The 22,097-nt window shown below is 43.1% G+C and overlaps 1 protein-coding gene across 2 annotated transcripts in view; it reads left to right on the forward strand.

Annotated features, from left to right (window-relative positions):
* Positions 1-8,800: 8,800 nt before the first annotated feature.
* SLC13A3 (solute carrier family 13 member 3) overlaps positions 8,801-22,097 on the forward strand; it is an 80,879-nt gene continuing 67,582 nt past the window's right edge. For both annotated transcript variants that reach the window (XM_072633658.1, XM_072633659.1), the window contains exon 1: positions 8,801-8,981. In XM_072633658.1, the coding sequence (XP_072489759.1) occupies positions 8,871-8,981 (111 nt within the window). In that variant the 5' untranslated portion in view covers positions 8,801-8,870. The remainder of the gene's footprint in view (positions 8,982-22,097) is intronic.

Raw genomic sequence — 22,097 nt, forward strand, 5'->3', positions numbered from 1 at the left:
GAAGGCTGGGTGACCCAAGGGGACCCTCTGAGAGAGAAGATGAAAGGACTGCTTGGACCCCTGCCTGGGCCTGGGGCCTGGGTCTCCCCTGCTGTGGGTTCTGAAAAGTCAATGTTGCTTTTGGAACTCAAAGATCATCAGCCAAGATCAGGCTGAAGGCAGCTGCTGACAGGGTGAGCCTGTAGCACAGAATGAGCAGGGGCAGAGAGAGCTGGCCTGGGGAGCAGATGCATCTCAGGCGAAGAGGAAAAAGCAGTAGGGAACTGAGTTCAGATGTTAGCTCTGCCATGCACTAGCCCTGTGACTCACACTGTCGCCCATCTTACCAAAACTGTGCTTTGTCCCCAGTGCTCTCCACACAAATGTTTATTCATTGAGTGACTGAATTCTTTGACTTCAGTTTCCCCATTTGCAAAATGGGCTGTTAATAGCACGTACACCGCCCACTCACAGGGTTTCTAAGAGAAAAATGTTTTGTGAACCTTCAAGGATGAAAGACAGGAGAGCTTGTTATGGTCACTTCCAGCTTTGTGACTTTAGCCAAATCGCCAGTTCTCCCAACTCCACTGCAATTGTGTCACTTCTCAGACCTGAAGCTTTGGAGTCATGCTGGATTCTTCACCATCCCTAGTCTCATCCTAAATCCAATTAGTCACCAAACCTTATCATTGACATCCTTTCTCCATGTTTGCACAGCCACTACCCTAATACTCATCTCCTCTGCCTTGGATTATGAGGATGATAACAATAGCCAGCATTTATACAGCACTTTAATGTTAGCAAAGCAAATATCTCATCTCATCAGACTGTGAGCTTCTTGAGAACAAGGACTATCTTTTACCTCTTTTTTGTATCCCTCCAACTTAGCACAGTGCCTGGCACAGTAGTTGGTGGTGGTCCTTTGTTTTCAAAGAGGACAAATGACATCATGGAAAGATGTCTTGACTCAGGCTTGAATTGGATGTAAGTGAGGCAGAGTTGCACAAAGTCATCAGCTTCACTGTCTCTCCCAAAGTCATGGAATTCCAGTGGCATGACAAAGTCCACCTGATTGGAGATGACTTGGGATACATTGGATGACCTTGGAATCTTTGGTGTCTGAAGAATCTCTAAGTGCTCCACTGCATTTGCTTCAGCTGGTGGTTGGAAGATTGGTTCTCACCTTCCCATTCTGCCAGGAAAAGTCTTCACTTGCTTGGGGTAGACATCCCCCCTAACTCACTGACAGGTTTGAACCTCCAATCTGAGCAGATGGTTTTTATGGGATGTAGGTACTACAAATGCTACAGCTCCTTGAAGTCACAGGTGAGAATTGGGTGACAGGTGGACATCAAACGTGGATGAGCAGCCCTGAAAAGGGATCAGCAGCCCTCACACTGGAGGCACAAGTCCTTCTAAACACCCCATACACCCTAATCACAGTAAATGCTCAATAAATATTTACTGACCCTCTGATCCTCGTAGCAACCCCATTTTACAGAAGAAACTGAGGCCAAAGTGACTTGCCAAGTCATCACACTGTTTGTGTGGGTTTTCAACTTTATTTCTATCTATCCATACACTTAGATACCTTTCTAGATCTAGACTTCCATTGCAAAAGTTTCCTAATTGGTTTCCTTGTCTCAAGGAGACAGTGATCCATCCTTCATATAACTACCTCCAAAAGTACTGGGCTCCCCATCACTGGAGATCTTCAGACAGAAGTTAGATAACTGTTTGTTGTTGTTTTGAGAACAGTAGCCTAAGATAGTTCTCCAGGCAGAGAAAACTGCACTTTTTCTTAAAAGGTATTGAAACTGCCCCAAGATTTAATTGACTCAGGAGACTTAGGCTGTTGACATAGGATCAGCTGCAGTCTTCATGAACATGCCTTTGCTGCTTGGAACCCTCTTCCTCTGATTCTTGTTGTGGTTCAGTTGTGTCCAGCTCTTCAAGACCCTATGGAACATAGCCCAACGGGCCCTACTCTCCTCTATTATCTCTCTAAGTCTATCCAAGTTCATGTTTGTTGCTTCCATAACACTATCTCTCATCCTCCTTTCCCTTTTGCCTTCAATCTTTCCCAACATCAGCATCTTTTCCAATGAATCCTGTCTTCTCATTGTACGGTCAAAGTATGTAAGTTTCAACTTCAGTATTTGACCTTCCAATGAATAGTCTGAAGTAATTTCTTCAAGTATTGATTGATTTGATCTCCTTGTTGTCCAAGGGACTCTCAAAAGTCTTCTCCAGCACCATAATTTGAAAGCACCAATTCTGCAGTGCTCAGCTTTCCATATAGTCCAGTTCTCAGCCATATAATGCTACTGGAAAAATCCACAGCTGTGACTATTGGGATATTTTATTAACTGTTAGATAGACTCTGCCAGTATCTCATTTCATTCCAGTTCTAAACCTGAGGTGTCTGACTGTGGCATCATCACGCTGGCATATAATATTTGAGGATGGAAAGGACCTCAGGGTCATCCATTACTCTGTTTCATTTCAGAACTAAATGGTATCAATCTTCCGTTCCTTATTTGTTTTCCTTCCTATTCAGCTGCTTTCTGCTCAGGTACAGGTGGGACTAAATGGCCCCTGAGATTTCTTCCATTAATCAAACAATTAGCAAACATTTATTTAAGCACCCACTGTGTGATAAGTGCTCTGCTAGATGTAGGAGATACGAAGAAAAATGAATGAAATAATTCCTGTCCTGAGGAACTTTCAGGCTAATGGGGGACAGAAACACATAAAACAATGATAATAGCAAGCATTTACGTAATGTTTTAAGGTTTGCAAAGCGCTTTATGTCTACTGTCTTATTTGATTTATTCCTCATAACACTCCTGTGAGGTAGATGCTATGACTATCCTATTTTTCAAATGAGGAAACTGAGGCTGAGAAAAAATGAGTTGCTCAGGGTCACACAACTAGTAACAGTCTGAAGTTAAGGTTACAGTTAGTAAGCAAGTTACTCTGAGGCTGGATTTAAACTTGGGTCTTGTTGACTTCATGTACAAGTCTTTAAAGATGAGGTAGCTAGAGAGGCCACTCTCTAGAGTTCTTATACCCTAGGTTGAGGGCATCAGGGAAGGTAGTGCTCTGAGATTTTCTGGGTAACCTCATGATCCAATGTCACCTTTCTTAGGCTCTTTCACCCTCCCACCCCACCATCTCCCCAGTCAGATGGCCTATGCCCTCACACATTTCCCAGTTCTTTCCCCTGAATCAAGAGCTACAGTAAATCAACTAGTTTTCAGACTGTCTGCTCATCTCTACCTCACCGGGAATGGGCAAAGAAAAGACTAAAGTGGGGCCTTTCTTAGTGTCATTGAAAGGATTGCTATGAACCTGGAGGGATTTTTCTTTTTTAGGAGCCTTTGTACTTTGCTCTGAGCCCAGGTCTGTTTGCATTTTTACCAATGATTTGGATGAAGGCACAGATAGAAAGCACTTAAGAAATTTATAGAATCATATAATTTGGGTAGAAAATGAGAAAAATATATAGCAAGAGAAAAGGGGACAAGAGCAGAGAATCTTTTGGGCATCTCCTGTTCTCTTCTTTACTCATCATCCACGAGGGTAGGGTTGAATTCCTGAGCACCCAGGCTCACACAGCAGCCAGCAAACTCAGGGCCTTAGGTCTATAACCTTCTCAAGCCTGCATTTCTTAAGTAAAGATCCTGTCTTAATATTGTTATAAATGATTAACAAATCATATATATTGTATTATGTATAATGTATATATAAGATATTATATATAATGATATATAACTATAATTAGTGAGATAATTAATAATGTCTAATAATAGATGTTATGACTGAAAGATAAGATATCACATTGCAAGAGTGAGTAATGATGGGTGGGTGGTCAGAGTGCTCCCAAACTTCTGAGGTTGGGAAAAACTGAGTAAGGCCTCCAGCATGTTGTGTGGATCTCTGCGGAACCCTCTTGAGAAAAAAAATATGAAGAGTTGCAAAGGATGGAAATGGATGGGTTGAGAGTTGTAGATCTGTATTGTTGGAGGGAAATCTTGAATGAATGAGATCACAGATTCATTTAAATAATATTTGGAAACAGCTTGATACAGTGGGATATATTGCTAAGGTTGGAGTCAGGAAGATCCGGGATTTGGTTTAGAGTCAGGAAGACCTTATAGGATTGTTTTGAGACAATATATGTAAAGATCTCTGCAAATCTTAAAGTGTCTTACATAGTTATCTATTATCATTAATAATAATAATAATAATACTCTACTAAGTAATAGATAGATTATTAATCTACATTGGTAGAATGAGTTCCCAGACAGTAAATTCTTCATCATGTTGAAATCATAGGTTCTTTGTATATTCATGTTAATATTAAAAATAATCCATTTTTTATAATGTTATAACGTTAATAAAGCACTTTCCTCTCAACAGCCCTGTTATGTATTTATTTTAATTTACTTAATTTATAAATTATATAAAATTATTTAATAGTTTATTACTATTTCTATTTTTTTAATGAGACCCTGATTTCACTGGTATCAGGAACTCTCAAGTAAAGAAGTTCTCTTCTCCAATTCAAATTCTCAACTGAGCTGCAATATATAGTCATGGAGAGTTGCTTGGGACACTGAGAGGATGAGTGACTTTCCCACAGTTCCATAACCAGTGTGTATGGAAGATAAGGATTGAATGACTCATCTTCCTGAGTTCAAATCTGGCCTCAGACACTTAGTAGCTGGGTGACCCTGGGCAAGTCACTTAACCCTGTTTGCCTCAGTTTCCTCATCTGTAAAATGAACTGGAGAAGCAAATGGCAAACCACTGCAGTATCTTTGCTAAGAAAACCCCAAATGGGGTCACAAAGAGTTAGATATGATTGAACACGGTGGCTACCTCTCATACCCACTTTACTGAGTCTCAGTTCTGAAAAATTAAGGGATTTGCCCATTTCCACATAGTCCCAAAGTGGTAAACTAGGATTCAAACTCTGATCTTCTTACTCCAGTTCCAATGATCTTTCTTTGACACATGATTAAGGTTCAGAAAATGGCATGTGACTCTCCAGCTGGTCCATATCATAATCATTTACTTCTCCTAAGACCCCCGAGGGACAAAGAAGAGAACACTGCTCTGTAAGCAGTAGCTTCGTCACCCCCAAACAGTGGCCTCTCTTCTTAAGACTTGATCCCTGGCAGGGTTAGTTTTTGGTATTTTTCTGTTTGTTTGCCTGATCCCTGGGCTCCCCTTGCAGTCTTTGATGACAACAGCTTGTACTATGACTAGTTATTTGTTCCCATTCCTTAGTCTTTCAGAGACATGGTGGGTGGGCTAGGAATGATAATTTCAAAGCAGGTGGGCAAGAGAGAAACAGAGGTTGGAGAGGAGTCACAGTTGGATGGACTCAGAGAACCATGGCGCATGCACTCAGACCAGGAGGCTGATGGGACATTCCCAAGATGGCCCTTTGCTCTGGAGGGAGAAAGAGCAGGGACTCAAGATACTGAGGTCCAGTCCCAGCTCTCCTATGGATGTGACTGAGCAAGTTACTGATCTTCTCTAGGCCTCCATTTTAATGAAAGGGTGGGATTAGCTGACCCCAAGAGCCATTCCAGCTGTGCCATTCTGATTTTCATGTTCTAACATCCTTTTCTGCTGTGACTTTCCATGTCCCATATCCATCTTGGAAAAGGGAGGGTGGGTTGTAGCTTATGTACCCCCTGCCCCAACTGCTAGTGCCATCCCTCCCAGATTGCCTTATATTTAACTACTTTGTGTTTATTTTCTACAGATATGTATACACGCATGTATTGTGTATACACTTACATATGCATTTGTCTCTCCCATTAGAAGGGAACATCCTTGAGAATAGGGATTGTTTCAATTGTTGTGTTTGTAACCTCTGTGCTGAGCACATAGTAGGCTCTTCGTACATAGTTGTTGAATTGGATTATTTACTGTGTATGAAGTCCCATGGTTGGTTCTGGTAATACAGAAATGGATGAAATTCAGTCCCTATCCTCATGGAATTTATAATTTAGCTGAGGAGATAAGACTCACACGTGACAAGGTAACAACAAAATCAGGCAACCTTTGCTAAGTGTCCAATGAGGCGTATAGATAATGCACCTAGTATTGAGCTGGGGTAGTCAGGGAAGACTCTTAAAAGGAGCAGAGACTTGAACTGGGCCTAGAAGGATACACAAAATCTGGAGAGGTGAAGTAGGAAAGGACTCAGCATTTAGAGAAAATCTCGAGGGTAACAAAGGAGGCATTGGAGGGACAGTCAGGACTCCCCTTGGGCTTAAGTATGGGACACATAGTGGGAAGTGTTATGAAATAAGGTAGTTTGGGGCCAGATGATGGAGTCTTTAAAGCCATGGGTTATCCAGTGCAAATGGATTTCCCTCCCCAGCTTCTCTGATAGTTCCAGTCTCAGTAGGAATCATTGAAGGTATATGACCAAGACTGGGATATGATCAAAGTACTGTGTTAGGAAGATTAAGCTGGCATCAGTGTACAGGATAGGCTGGAAGCAGGAAGACTGGTTGGGGCTAGTTGTTAGGATTATAATTATTATGACAATGATTGGAGCTAAGATCTTCTCTTTGCCAGGGCAGTTCTTTATACATCCTTTGTCATGGCTTCATTTCACTCTGGAGCTTAAAGTGGAAGAGATTTCCTAGGACCCTGACAACTCCCATCATCCCTGAAGACAAATCCTTTGGGGAAAGGAATAGGAAAGGAAAGCTGGAAAGAGCACTGGGCTTAGAGTTGAGGACCTAGGTTCCACTTTTTATTCTGCCACTAATTTACTGGGTGATGTGGAGCAAGTTAATTAATCTGTCTGTGCTTCTAGTGCCAGCTCTTCTATTAATTCCCTAGCTCTTATCTGTAAAATGAAGAGACACTTCTCTTCTGACTACTTCAGAGGGTTGTGAGGATAAAACATTTTGGCAGATTGAAAGGGATCTGAAAACTATGAAGCCTTATATAAATACAAAGAATTGTAATTAATATTATTATTCCTGGAGCTCTTAAGGTGTGTGTGGGGGTGTCTCTTCCACATTCCTTTCTGTCTCCTATATGGAGAGCTGGCAACTCTCTGGCCTTTCCTCTCTGACAAGATTCATCATCTCCCTTTCCTCTAAGGTCTTCCCAGGTCCTCTTACCCCAAAGGTTATAAATTTAAAACTATATGGGACTTTAGAGATCATCTAGTCCACCTCCTTTGTTTTACAACTGAGGAAAGTGAGGCCTAGAGAAGCTGTGACTTTCCCAAGGTCACTCACATAGTATGTGACAGAACTAGGATTCAAACCCATCCCTCTGACTTCAAATCTAATGGTTTTTCCATTGCACTTGAATGCCTCCAAGGATTCTGGAATTTCTCATCTGATTAATCAGTCAATCAATCAATCAATCAATTGTTTAAGTGATTACTATATGCCAGGTACTATGTTAGGTTTTAGGAGTACAAATACTAAGAACTTAACTATTCTTATGAAGTTAATTCTAAAGGGGGCAGACAATAATACATACATAGCACATACAGCAATGAATTTATAGAGCAACCATTAATATATAACAATAAATATATACAGAATAACACAAAGTGAATAAACAGAAGTATATGCACACAAAGTAATTAAATACAGCGTAGTTTGGAAGGTAGGGCACAAGCAGTTGAGGGGATCAGGAAAAGCTTCGATTAGAAGATGGGATCTGAGCTGAATATTAAAGGTGAGGAGGCCCTGGGTGAGGTCGAGGTAAGAAGAGACTGTATTCCAGACATGAGGAGACAGCCGACGCCAAGAGGTGGAGTTAGGGGACGGAAGGCTGTGAGAGAGGGGCAGAGAAGGCCAATTTGGCTGGATGGCAGAGTGTGGGAGAAGGAATAATGTCCAAAGAGGCTGGAAGGGGCCAGGTGGCTTGATAGATAAAGGCTAAACAGATGGCCCTACCAACACCTTCCTCCACCCCAACGTAGGAGACAGGTGTTTTGGGAGATAGGAATCTTCTCCTCTTTTTCTTGTGGGAAGCCTGAAATTCTGTCAAGGCAATTTCACTGGAAGTCACGGAAAGAATCACCCGCGGGATCTCAAAGACTGTGATTTATATAACTCCCAATCTCTCTCTCTCACGGAATGATAATAGTTTTCCAGAAGATATACTGTAGTCGTTTTCTAATGCTTCTTGGAAGGGAGATGACCCTGGGTTCTAGAAGGTCATGCTGGTGGACTTTCCTGGGAGAGCTAGAGGGCCTACTCTAAGCTCCAGGGTGTTTTTTCCCCCTCTCCATTCATCCATTCTTTTTAAAAGCCTAAAGAACTCCGCAGACGCAAGGCTTGGAGGGGTTGCAATGTGGTACCCCTGACATCCCCTATCCTGGAAGTCTTTGTTAAAGTTACAAAGCATTCTGATCTATACCATTTCATTTGATATTCAACGACCATCTAGTGAAGAAAGTATTAGTTCCATTTTTCTGAAAAGAAAATCGAGGCTCAGAGAAGAGACTTGCTCACAGCGTTAAGACGAAGCAGTGTCAGAGCTGGGACTTGAACCCAGGTCTCTGAACTCTAGGTCCAATTCTATTTGGCTCCGCAACACCTAGCCACTCCAATACTGAGGTTCTCCGGCTCGAAGGAATCCTTGGGGATCCCCCTGGGGCAGATGAGGAGCTCTGGTTCCGGGGCCCTTCTAGCCTAGGATCTGCTGTCCCCGGAGTGGGTGGAGGGAAGGAGCGACGAGGAGGCGGGGAGGTCCGGGGCCGCCCCGCCGCAGACCCCTCCTCCCCAGGACCCTCCCCCTGGCCATAAAGCCGCAGCCCCGGCGGCAGCCCCACTCCCGCTGCTGGCCCCACGCTCAGTTGGACCCCCAGGTCCGGGTCCTGCCGGGCTATGGCGGCGCTCGGGGCGCTGGCCACGAAGTTGTGGTGCATCCGGCGTCTGCTGGTGCTGGTGGCTACTCCGCTGGTGCTGCTGCCCATCCCCTTCAGCCTCCCGCCCCAGGTAACGCCGGTCCCCAAGCCCAGCTCCAGCCCGGGGCGCCAGAGCCTGTGTATGTCCTGTCTGTCACCCACACAGGTGGCCCGTGGTCCTTCCCCGGGCAGCCTGGCCTCCGTCCCAGAGTGAGAGCGCCAGACCCGCGGGCGAGCCGCCCCTCTACTCCCCACTTTCCCTCTTGTCCTCCTTCCTCCCCTGCTCAGGGTGCCCTGTCCAGAGTCCTCCCTCGTCCCGGTTCCTGCCTTCCTCGATCGGGAACCCTAGAAATAACTAGCTTCCGTGGGAGAACGCATTACCTCCTTGCCTTTCTCTTCGACGATTTCTCAATGCTCGGTCTGTCTGTCTCTTTGTCTCTGTATGCTTGACATCTCTCTCCTCAGGTCTCTTATCAGGCTCTGTCATCTCCACAGCCAAAGAGGCCTTTGGGTCTGGGTTTACTTTATGGCGTTCTGGGGGAATCCGAAAACCTTGGGGCTGTGGAAGTTTTCTGCTGTGAAAAGTTCTTCTGGACAGATTTTCTTTGATGGAAAGAGCATTGGATTGATTGGGAGTCAGGAGACCTAGGTTTTAGTCTTAGTTCTGCCTCTAATGAGTTGTATGACCTTGGGTGTTCACTTCCCCTCTCTGGCCCTCAGTTTCCCCTTTTATGAAATGAGGCTGTTGGACTAAGTGAACTTTAAAGACTTTTCCAGCTCTTATATAATTTGATTTCAAATCCCTTCCCTGTGCTCTGCCAACCCAGCTCTCATCTGCTGTTGGAAGATTGCTCTCCCTGCTCCTCTGCTTCCCAACTCAATGCCATATTATATACTATTATTGCCTCCCCTTGGTAGGTCATGTCACCTTCAGTTTCCCTTGCCCTCTGAAGAAATAACCCCATGATCACACTAGTTTCCAGGGGTTTCTCCCACTCTCTTCCATCAGTACCTCCCCGCAGTGCCCCTGGGTTCCCCCACCTAAACCTTCCTGGGGATGGAGTACCTATCTTCCCACATTTGGACTAACTAATCTCAACTCTGTTTTATTCCCTCTCTCCACAACTGAGTCTTTTTTCTTCTAAGCCAACACTATATTTAGACGTCTTTGGACTTAAAAATCAGAAACCACATCACCCCCTTCTTCTGACTCCCACTTTGATCTTCTTGGTCCTCCTGACTTCCCTGGAACAGATTTATTTGGACCCCAAAAAGGATAGACTGACTCCCAGAGTAGTCTCAAAAGACCACTCTTTGGGGATGGGAAGGCATATCTTGCTCATTGGGGAGAGTCTCAAATAGATTCAGGAGACCCCCAGCAGAAGAAATTCCCTTTTGACTCTCTTGGGGGCTTGGAATGATACATAAGGAAAACAAAAATGAACAGACCTTGTGAGACACCAGTGCTTTAATAGGGGCTTGTCTCTCATTTTCACTAGCTGTGATCGAGTCATTTTACCTCTCTGAGCCTGTTTCCTTATCTGCAAAATGGTTATATTAATACTTGGACAGAGAAAGAGCTCAGAGTCAGGAAGACTAGGTCAAAGACCCACATCTGACATGTTCTGTCCAATTGTCCCTAGACAAGTCTTTTCATCTCTCCATGTCCCAGGCAACTGGGACTATAAATTGCAGAAGAGTTGCTAATCTGTATTGGTGGAGGGAGTTCAGCACAAAGGAACTCTCTGACACCAATGAAATGACAGGTCTGGATCCCTGTTGTGCCCCTCCCAATCCTGCCCCATTTGCCCCCAGACTAACCACTCATGTTACACAACTGTTGTGAGGCAAAGCATTTTATAAAAGTGAAGAACTATTCAAAGGTTTACTTCTGAGAAGCCATAAACACCATTTAAGCTGATAAGCTGTGTCCACTCACTCTTTTTACTTCAGGTCCTCATGGGGAGGAAAGACAGTTGTTGTGGGTTCCAGAGTTTTCTATTTTCTCTGCTAATGAAAGAACGGTGCAATTGAAAAAAAAGTAGAGAGAATATTCAGAAAGGACTGATAGAAGAGGTCTCAGTAATTTGCAGTACAGATAATCAATACATGGAAGTTTTTTAAGCAGATTTTTTTCTTTTTCTTCTTTGTCCTACCTCTTTCTTCTCCTCCCCTTCTCTCTCCTTATTTCCCTTATCCTCTCTTTTATCTCTCCTTTCTTATCTCTTTTTCTTTTCTTCTCTTCTTTTTTCTTCTCACTTCTCTCTCCTTCCTTCTTTTTTTGTTCTTCTTTCCTATTCTTTTCTTTCCCCCCTTGCCTCTTACTTCTCTCCCTTTCTTCCTCTTCTTTTTCTCTCCTCCACTCCTCTCTTCCTCTTTCTTTCACTCCTTTCTCTTCTTCTCTCTTCCCTCTCCTCCTTTCCTCTCATTTCTTTCCCTTTCTTCCTCTCCTCCTCTCTTCTTTTCTTCTCTCTCACACTCCTCTACCCCTTCTCTCCTCAACTCCTCTTCCCTTCTCTCTTTGTTCCCTTTCTCCCCTCCTCCACTCCTTTCTTCTTCTTTTCCTCCACTCCTCTTTCTCCCTATCTCCTCTTGTTCTCTTCTCCTTTCTTCTTTCCTTGTCTCTTTCCCTCTCTGTTTCTCCTCTCTTTCACCTCTTTTCTGATCTCTTCTCTCTTTTCTCTCCCTTCTTCTCCACTACTCTTATCTGCCCCACTTTTCTCCTCTCCTCCTCTCTTATTTTCATCCTCTACACCTCCTTTTCTCTTTTTGTATACTCCTCTCCCTCTCCTCTTCTCTTCCCTTCTACCTTCTGCTTTCTCTTCCTCCCTTCCCTCTCTTTTCTCCTCCCTATTTTTCTACTCTTCTCTTTTCCACTCCTGTACTCTTCTCCTCTACTCTTTCTTCTCTCCTTCATTCTTCTTTTCCTCTCTCTCCATTATTTTTTCTCTTCACTCTCTCATTTCCTTTTCCTCCTCCTACACTATTTCAACCCAATTCCATCAAAGTAGTGCTTTTCATTCCACAGTTATGAAGGAAGCATTAAGCATCATGAGGAGTTTGTCATCTCCCAGGTTAAAACACACAGTGTATGCGTAATTGAAGGAACAAACTGGCTCATCTGAAAGCATAGAATTACCTGAGGACAGAGACTATACCGTAATATTATTTAACATAAATTTCAAAAATATCCATCAAGAACATACTAGACAGAGTATTCAGGCAACTAAGTGGTGCAGTGGATACAGTGCCAATCAGATCTGGCCTCAGACACTGTTCGCCTCAGTTTACTCATCTGTAAAATGATCTGGAGAAGGAAATGGAAAATCACTCCATTATCTTTGCCAAGAAAATCCCAAATGGAATCACAGAGAGTCAGACGTGACTGAATAACAACTCTACAACAACAACAAATACAGAATATTCTAGAAGTCTTGGTATAGTTTTATTCAAGTCTAAAACTGTACCAGGACCTTGGTACATAAGCACTGGACTAGGAAAGAATCAAGATATTCTGTATTTCCTGCCTTTGAGGAACTTGTAGGCATTGCTTTTACTTGGAAGAGGGAGGTAGGACAAGGAAGGATAGATCAGTGTGTGTGTGTGTGTGTGTGTGTGTGTGTGTGTGTGTGTGTGTGTGTGTTTAGCTCTCTGAATCTGTCATTGCATTGGTGTGTGGGTAACTCCTCTCTACCTTATAGTCTTAGAGAGTTGTTCCAGGCACTGAAAGTTTAAGTGATTTGCTCCTGGTCACACAGCTCGTACGTTTCAGGGTAGGATTTGAACTCAAGTTATCCCCAAGTCAAGGTCTTCTATCTGCTATCACATATACTTACACCAACAAATCAGATAGAAATTAGACCATGATAAACAGGTGAGCAGAGTATAAAGTGCTATGAGTTCAAAGGAGAGACAGATCCCTTCTGGTTTAGGGCCCTTGGGAAGGTTGATAGTTATTCAAGTGTCAAATGTTTCTGGAAGGAAAAGTGAGTCAAGCAAGTGTTTCCTACCCTATGTCCATTCTTGTGCAAGGCTAAATTATGGGGAGTATAGAGAAAGAGAAGACAGTCACTTCTCTCAAGGTATTTACAATCTAGGTGGTAAGACAAGACAGATACTTTGGAAATAGCAAAAGATTCTAGATTGGATACAACTAAGTAAATTATAAGGCACAGACTCCAAGTACAGTGAAAGGAGAGGGGAGAAAAATGGGGACTGGGATGGTCAGGAAAGTTTCATGAAGAAGGTGGTGGCCATTGGACCCTCTACAGAGTTGCCAAATATGATTTCCTTAAGTGCAGGTTTGATCATGTCAATCCTTCAGTACCTCCCTGTTGCTTTGGGAAAGAAGAGTCCTATAAATCCCTTTGTTTGGCTTTCAATGCACTTTACAATCTGGCCTCAACCTACCTTTTCAGCCACAACACTTTCCCTCACTCTACAATCCAACCAAACTGACCTGTCTGTTCTTCACACATAACACTATATCTCCCACCTCAGTACTTTGCACTGGCAGTTTCCCATGCCAGGAATGCACTCCTTCTTTCTCGCCACTTCCTAGAATCCTTTATTTTTCCTCAAGGCACAGTTCAGTCAAACAGTGCTTTATAAGTAGTACAGGAAGCCTTTTCTGATTCTCTTCATCCCTCTTCTCCCATCCATTTGTCAATACCTTCCTTTCCCAGGCTCTCTTGTATCTGAATTCACTCCATCTATTTTTTTATATGCTATCTCTTCTGATACATAATAAGCTTCTTGGGGGCAGGTGCTACTTTGATTTTGTCTTTGTACCTGCAGTGCACAGTGCCAGACACATAAGCCCTGAATAAATGCTTATTGATTGATTGAAGGATTTGAATTGGCAGGCTCTCGATGGGCAGTGTCTACAGAGCCAAAGAAAAGTCAAGATGATGGAAAGAAGGTGGCCCAGGTTTGAGAGCCAGAGCTCACTGGGCTGCTGTTCTTGGGATAAGCTACAACGAGGGCAGAAAAACCTCACAACTTTAGGGGTCATAGGGACCAGGTTTGAATCCTCATGCTGCTACTGATTGTCTGGATGGCTTTGAGTAAGTCATTTTCCCTTCATGAGCCTCGGTTTCCTCATCTGTAAAATAGAAATAATGATACTTGCTTTGCTAACTTCAAAAAAGTTATTGTACAAGGAATGAAGGAGAAAATAGGCACTCAAGTGCTTGAACAAACAAAACTGCCCTGTAAGTATGTGAGGCCATATAGTGTTAGAAAAAATGCTGGGTTTGGCATCAAAGGACTTGGGTTCCACCCCTAATTCTGTTATTACTCATGTGATTGTCACTTCCCTGAGCCTCAGTTTCCTTATCTGTAAAATGAAGGGCTTAGGCTTAGAGCATGCATTCTTAATCTGGGGTCTATGAACTTGGTTTTAAAAAATATTTTCTTAACGATATTTCAATACATTTTTCTTTTTCAAACTCAGGCATTTAATTTTACTCATTTAAAAGACGTTTTTCTGAGGGCTGCATCAGATTGCCAAAGGGGTCCACCACACACACACACACACACACACACACACACACACACACACACACACACACACACATACACCTCAAGAAGTCTTCTTAAATCTCTTTTAGTTCCAATGTGCTAAGGCTGTAGACTTCTGAATCCAACATACCAGGAGTGAATGGTCATTTTTGACAACTCTCTCTGTGTCATGAATCTACAAAATGATCCTCCCAACCTCACACCCTACCAGAGACATTAACTGGTGAGTGCCTTTTAGGCAATATCAGATATACCACATTGTTCGCTTTCATTCAAAGAATAATCATAACAAAGTTTTTATGCCCATCTGCAGGTAACAAAACTGTCCTCACATCTTCCTTAATAGATTAGATCATGTCACATACCTCACCCCCTCGCTAACCTCCAATGGCTCCCTATTGCTTCCAGGATCAAATATGAAATCCTTTGTTTGGTTTTAAAACTCTTCATAACCTGATCCCTTCCTACCTTTCTTGTCTTCTTATACCTTAGTTCCTGTTATGTACTCTGATCCAGTGACATTGACCTTCTCTCTGTTACTTGAACAAAACACTCCATCTGATTCTAGGCATTTACACTATCTCCCTCCTCATCTCTGCCTCTGGCTTAAGTCGCACTTTCTGCAACAAGACTTTCCTGATTTCCTTTAAGGCTAGTGCATTCCCTCTGAGATTATTTCCAGTTTATCTTGTATGTATCTTATTTGCACATAGTTGATTATGTTAGACTCCTTGAGAAGAGGGATATTTTCCCTCCTTTCTGTGTAATTCCCAATGCCTAGTATGTACAATGCCTAGTATACAGGAGTTGCTTAATAAATGCTTTTTGCTGACCAACTGATCCCCATGAGGTTGTTACACTTATATATTATTCCTATTTTACAGAGGAGAAAATAGGTTCCCAGAGGGGATTTGACTTGCCTAAGGTCACTTGGCTGAGCTAAGGTTACATAAAACTTGATGTTGTAATTGACCTTCTAAGAGGTAGTCTAAGCTGAAAAGGTAGATAGGTTCAAAGAAATCCCCAGATGACAAGCCTCAATTAGGCCACCGAAGGGAAGTTTAGAATATATCACAAAACCTTTTGAGGTAGATGGTATTGAGGGCAACCCTACCTTCCTGTATCTTGCAACTGCCCTTCCTGCCCCTGCCCTGGCAGTCCCACCAGAGAGAATTCAGGACTCTGAGAGCAGAGACTGACCCAGGGGGAACAATTCTTACATTATGTCCTAACTCGGGAATGTTGTCAGCAGGGATGGAGAGTGGGATGCCGAGCTGGAATGCTGAGATTGCAAGTTTCCGTCTCACCAGGAGACCCTGCTTTCATTACAAAGAGTGCCTTAACCCTGCCTAAAAGGGACAAAACTAGTTTGACTGCAGGGTAGAGTGTGTGATAGGAAATGATGGGAAGTGCTTGTAAGCCTGGGAAATTCTGGAAGATACAAGTTGGGGAATTAACTTTGACAATAAGGTCAAGTAAATTACAACCTTGCAAATAAGGAACCTAAGTTTACCAGCCTACATTTCCAAAGCAGTTTAATGTCACTCTAGGAAGCTCACAGAGAGCAAAATAACTAAACTGAATATCTTTATTATGAATCTAACTGAAGCATGTATCTGTCAGAGGTAGACATGTACTTCTAGGTGACATAGTAGATAGAGTGCTGGGCCTGGAGTCAGGAGATCTGAGTTCTAGTCTGACATCAGACACTAGCTATGTGACTGGGACAAGTCACCTAATCTCCGTCTCCCTCAGTTTCCTCATCTGTAAAATGGAGATAAGAATGGAACCTACTTCCCAAGGTGGCTGTGAGAATCAAATAAGATAATATTTGTAAAGTACTTAGCACATAGTAAGTACTTTATAAATGCTATTGCCTTCCTAGAGAGATATGGGTGTGCTACAGTAGGAAGATGGCTGAGCCTGAGTTTGAGTCTTGGCTTTGTCACTTATTAGCCAGGGGACCCTTGGAAATCCAAACTACCCTTCTGATTCTCAGTTTTCTCCCCTATAAAGTGGGCACAATAAAACTTGTACTGCCTGTCTCAGTGTTGTAAGGAAAGCATTTGTAAACTGTAAAGTGCCTTTGTAGAGGCCATACAGTACAATGGAAGGAGCACTAGATTTGAAGTGAGAAGACCTGGGTTCAGATCCAGCCACTGTCACTTAGGACTTGTGCGCCTTGGGAATATGACAACCTCTTGAGACTTCAGTTTTCTTATCTGTAATACAAAGGCGTTGGACTAAAGGATGTCTGAATTCCCTTCCAGCTCTTAAATCTATAATCCTATGGTTCAATGCTATAGAAATCTGTTGGAATTACTACAAATAAACTGCTACTCATGCCAGTTCTGAGGGTAAGGCAAGATTCCCCCTTAAATAGAGTTGACAAATCTTTACAGCAATAGGCTTTTTGTTCCATTCTAAATTGTTTATGGGATGAGAGGAGGGACGAGGACAAGGGACTTGGTGGGTCTTGATGTCAGAAGAGAGGTCAGTTTGAAACTCAACTCCAACACTTACTAGCTGTGTGACCATGGGTAACTTACACTGCCTCTCTAAAGTTCCATTTTCCTGTTCATAAAATGCGTCATAGGATTTAGAGAGGCAAGGACCTCAGATATGGTGGAGAGGATGAAGAAACTGCTACCCAAACAGGGTCACAACTGGTCCAAGGTCCCACAGGTGCTAACTGAGCTATGGACACCCTGTCCTCCCTCTGACTCTAGATTCTGCCCTCTTTGGGGTTGAGGATACTGTGCTTAGTACAGTGCTCAGCATATAGTAGGTGTTTAATAAATGTTTGTTGACTTGCTCTGCCACTGTCTAATGGAAAGAACAATGGTTGTAGAGGTAAAGGGCCAGGATTCAAATCTTTTCTCTGTTTCTGACCCCCTGTGCCATCTTAGACAATCCATGTCCTTTCTCTGGCCCTCAGCTTCTCCATCTTTAAAATAAAAGAGCTGGAAGTTCTTGCTAAATTAGATTACAAAACAAAGCATATGATCCTGCCAAAAATAAAAGGTTGAGAAGGAGGAATTGAACTAAATGATCTCAGAGACCCCTTCCCATCTCTCAGTCTTGTAATCTTATATCACAGAACGCTCTACAAACATTAATGTGCTAAGTACTAATAATGGGTTGAGGGGTACATCATAGGATTCCAGATCCCAAGATGGAAGAGACCTCACAGGCTATCTAGTCCAATGCCCTCGTTTTACAGATGGGGAAACTGAGGCCCAGAGAAGTCAAGGGATTTTCCCAAAGTTGCAAGTGTTGTAGGCATTCAAGGCAGGAGTCAAAATCTTGTCTTCTGGCTTTTCCACCATGCTATACAATTGCTATTGTTGTACTTACATTTGGAGACTGATTATTATAAAAAAGATTATTTGAGACCATCTTCAGATATTCCCTTCTTTGGTGGAATCAAAGGTTGAAAGCTTCTGGATCTAGTCCTCTCCCAGTTCTGTGTTTCAGAAGCAAGGAGGTTTGGGGCTCTCATTCTCTCCTTCTGTACAAACAGAGGGAAAAAAAGTCTGGCTGTAGCCCCAGGCTGCTGGGGGACTGGGCTTGAGGTAGGATGGGGGAAGGGAGGACAGACGCTGGCAACCCTAGGACTGCAATAGAAGAAGGTGCTTCGGGAGGTGGGGTGCAGAATTGTGTGTCCTGGCACAGGGGGAGCTTGGGAGCTAGAATGGCAATTGATTGGGGTGGGGGAAGGGAAGAAGCCCGGGGGGCAGGGGACACTTGGCAAGTCTGTGTGGGAGTTCAAGATCTGAATAGCAGAGGGTGCATAGTTTAGGATGCATGAGGCATGATCAGCACCACAAGTGAGAACAGGAGGGGGAGAAACCCACGGGGGTTCCCTCCCGCCTTCCTTCAGTCTTGAATGGGAGAAAGAAGTGCCAGGACCAATGGGACTCATGGTAGCTGAACTTTGTTCAGCTGTCATGCCTGAGAGCTTTCTCCATTTCCTAAACACGATGTTTACTTGGTCTATTGCAGAATAGACTCTCTGGGGCTGCCGCTATCCAACTGCTGATAAGGAACCGAGTCTATAGAACATGAGCTCCTTGAGGGCAGGGACTGTGTTATTTTTGTCTTTGTATGTATACCCAGCCTCTAGCACAATGGCAGGTAGATAGTAGGTGCTTAATAAATGCTTATCAATTGATTGACTGATTGTCTGTTGCTTTTGGGTAGTGGGAAACATCCTGGATTTGGAGGAAAACCTCATACCAGTCCTGGCTCTGCTATCTACTGTAACAGGGCTAGCTGTATGGGCTCTTTTTATGTGACCTTGGGCATGTTGCTTCATCTCTCTTGGTCTTTGTCCCCTCCTTTATAAAATGAGGGGGTTGGGCCAGAGTAAGAGTTCTTAACCAGGGAGTATGGATAGATTTTGGAGAACTGTGAACTTGGAAGGGAAAAAAATAATCCCTGTATTTTCACTAACCTACTATTGAACTTTAGAATTTCCTTCCATTTTGAATTAAACAACATAACAACAAACCAAGGGATTTCTAGTCTTCCTCAGACTACCAAAGGGATTCATGTCACAATAAAGGTTAAGAATCCCTGGACTAGAGTGTCTCAAAGACTAGAGTATCCAGATCTAACATTCTATGGCAATTAGTGAATGCATTGGTGAACCACAGTATTAACATGGATAGAAACAGATCTAACTTCTTCTGTTTGGATTCTTTAACACTCTAATGCAAAACTAGGAAAAGGCAACTGAAGTCTTATCCCAGGGCACTGAAATTTAGAGGGTACTGATTGTACTCGCAGTCCTTCAGAAGTATATAAACAACCAAGTTTAGACCTAATTGCTAAGAATAAGATGAATTAGGAGGCTGCTACGTGGCATACACCCTCCTCCATATAGCCCTTGCCATCTGTTTCTTTCTTCGATTCTCCCCTCCTCCCCACTTTGAAATAGACTCCTCAGTGGTGACTGTACAGAAACATATAGTTCCCTCTCACTCCCTTACAGCTGGTCAATTTGTTTTAAAAATTGATTTAAGTGGATAGAGCACTGGCCCTGGAGTCAGGAGAACCTGGATTCAAATCCATGACTCTGGGCAAGTCACTTAAACCTAATTGCCTAAAAAAATTGATTTAATGGCACATTTTGGGCTACTTGCCTTAAGTGCAAAAATCTGCTCATTATAGCTCTCTCTGTGTGTGTTTGTCCTTCATTGCTGAAGAAGAGCATGCCATCAGAGAAATGATGATATGACTTGCACTCGACCTTGTTTTGAGTGAGGGAGAGCTGTGCAGGTCACCAGCCTCACTTCTCCAGAGCCATCTGAATCCAGTGACCAGATATTCATCCGGATGACTGGAGATGACCCAGGATGAGGAGATTGGGGTTACAGTGACTTGCCCAAGGTCACACAGATAGTGAGTGTCAAGTGTCTGCAGCTAGGTGGTGCAGTGGATAGAGCACCAGTGCAGGAGTCAGGAGGACCTGAGTTCAAATCTCAATTCAGACAGCTCTTTCTTATACAAGTATGAAAGCAGCATGGGCTAACAGGGAGGGCACAGGACTGGGACCTGGGACACCTTTCTGCTACTCCTGATTTAGACTTTAACTCATTATGTAACTTCAGGTGAATAATTTCCTGTGTATATGGACCTTAGTTTTCCCATTTATAAAATTAGAAAGTTGAGCTAGATCATCTTGAAGGTCCCTTTCATAATGGACATCTTATGATTCTAAGTCAGATTCTATTTAAGTCAAAGGCTTAACCCCTGATCTCATCAAAATTGGACCTTGCTTCCAGGAGAGGGTTTGGTAGCTCAGTCCCATACCCAGCCACAATGCCACCTTTGGGTGTGAGTGCTCCAGCTTGCTTCTATCTTCTCCTTTTTCAGATTGAGGTCTACCATTTGGGACCTTAGGCTACACTTTCCTTGTCTGGATCTCTATTTCTCCCTCAGTCCCCTAAAGCAGGGACTAAATGATCTCCAGGCACTCTGGCACTCCATGTTCTAAGATATGGGCTTATTGATGCCAGGATAGGAAATAGCAGGGTTTGTTCTTGTTGTTAATAAAATCTGTTTCACAATGGACCCTTTGACTCTGGCTCTGATGGAACCCCATGTCCTGCTGGGGATAAAAAGTAAAATAACTCCCCCAGGGGATCAGAGTTCATTGAGTTGGACTTATCTCCTGCTGTCCCTCAGGTCCTACGGCTATCAGCTCCACTCTGAGCCTTCCATCACAGAATGTTAGAGATTAGAGAACAGTTTGGTGGAAACCCCTTCTTTTCAACAAATGGGCAGCCCTGAAGACAGGAAGAGACTTGTCCAAGGTCACTCAGTAGAATGCAGAGCAAAGCATAAAGTCAGGTTGCCTGATTCCTCATGCTGGCCTCTTTCTCCTTTGCAGAGATGTTGGCCTCTGCCACAAAACTCTTGTAATTGAGAAATGTTTAACGAAATAAATAAAAATACAGTACAATACAATATAGATAATGTTAATTTGTGGTTTTCCAAGTCAATATACCCCACCTATAGAAGCCATTTCTGTTTGAGTTTGATACTGCTGCCCACAGAATAGTGTCCCTTCTTCCTAGTAAATAGTTATGTAGGTAAATGGAGTCTCACTTTTGTTACTAGATGTCCCCAACATACCCCAACTGATGAAAAAAATCCTATTCATCCTAATTCCTGAATGTGATTGTCTCAGATTGAATCAGATACTGGTCATGGACTGGGCACTCGGCCTTCTACTCAACTATATGGGGAAGATAAAAACATAGAACAAAATTCCTACCCTCAGGGAGCTCCCTTTCTAGCTGGGAAGACAATGTTTACCCACAAAATTAAAATTGTGATATAAGGTGGAATAACAACATTAAACCCACATGGCACAAAGAACATTCACTCTCAAATGAGAGGATCTGGGTTCAAATGTCACCTCTGGTATTTGTTCCCTGTGTGACTGGGCAAGTCATTTCATTGGTCTCAAAATGGGTTAGACAAGATAGCCTCTGAGGTTCATCCCTGTTCCACGTCTATGGTCCCAAGATCAGAGGTGCTAGGGAAGATACAATTTAGAGAAGACACAGTATTCGTCTCATGGAATTTATAATCTAGGGTCACCATAAGATACCAACACAGATGATTCTCTTTTGCACACTATAGTTAAGTGTCAGAGACATTTTGGGAAGAGAAAGATCAGAAGACATTGAGCAAAATAATTGTGGCCTAGTGTGGTCACTTTGGAAGTGTGACTAAGCATGACCTTGAAGGATGAGCAAGACTTGGGCAGGAGAAAGGCAGCAAGGTAGTCAATAGATATGGGTTTATTGATGCCAGGATAGAAAATAACAGGGTTTGTTCTTGTTGTTAATAAAATCTGTTTCACAATGAACCCTTTGACACTGGCTCTGATGGAACCCCATATCCTCCTGGGAATGAAAAGTAAAATAACTCCCTCAGGGCATCCGAGTACACTGAATTGGACTCATCTCCTACTGTCCCTTAGGTCCTAGGGCTATCAGGTCCATTCTGAACCTTAAATCACAGCATGTTAGAGGTTAGAGGACAATTTGATGGAAACCCATTAAGAAAGGCAAAGAACAGTTGGACCAAGGCATGGAGATGAGAGCTATCCTGTTTGGGGTGGGACAGCCAAGGAGATAAAGGAAACGTGGGCTGAGTGGAAGTGACC

This window comes from Notamacropus eugenii, chromosome 1 (genome assembly GCF_028372415.1).
Source record: "Notamacropus eugenii isolate mMacEug1 chromosome 1, mMacEug1.pri_v2, whole genome shotgun sequence".
Lineage (NCBI taxonomy): Eukaryota > Metazoa > Chordata > Mammalia > Diprotodontia > Macropodidae > Notamacropus > Notamacropus eugenii.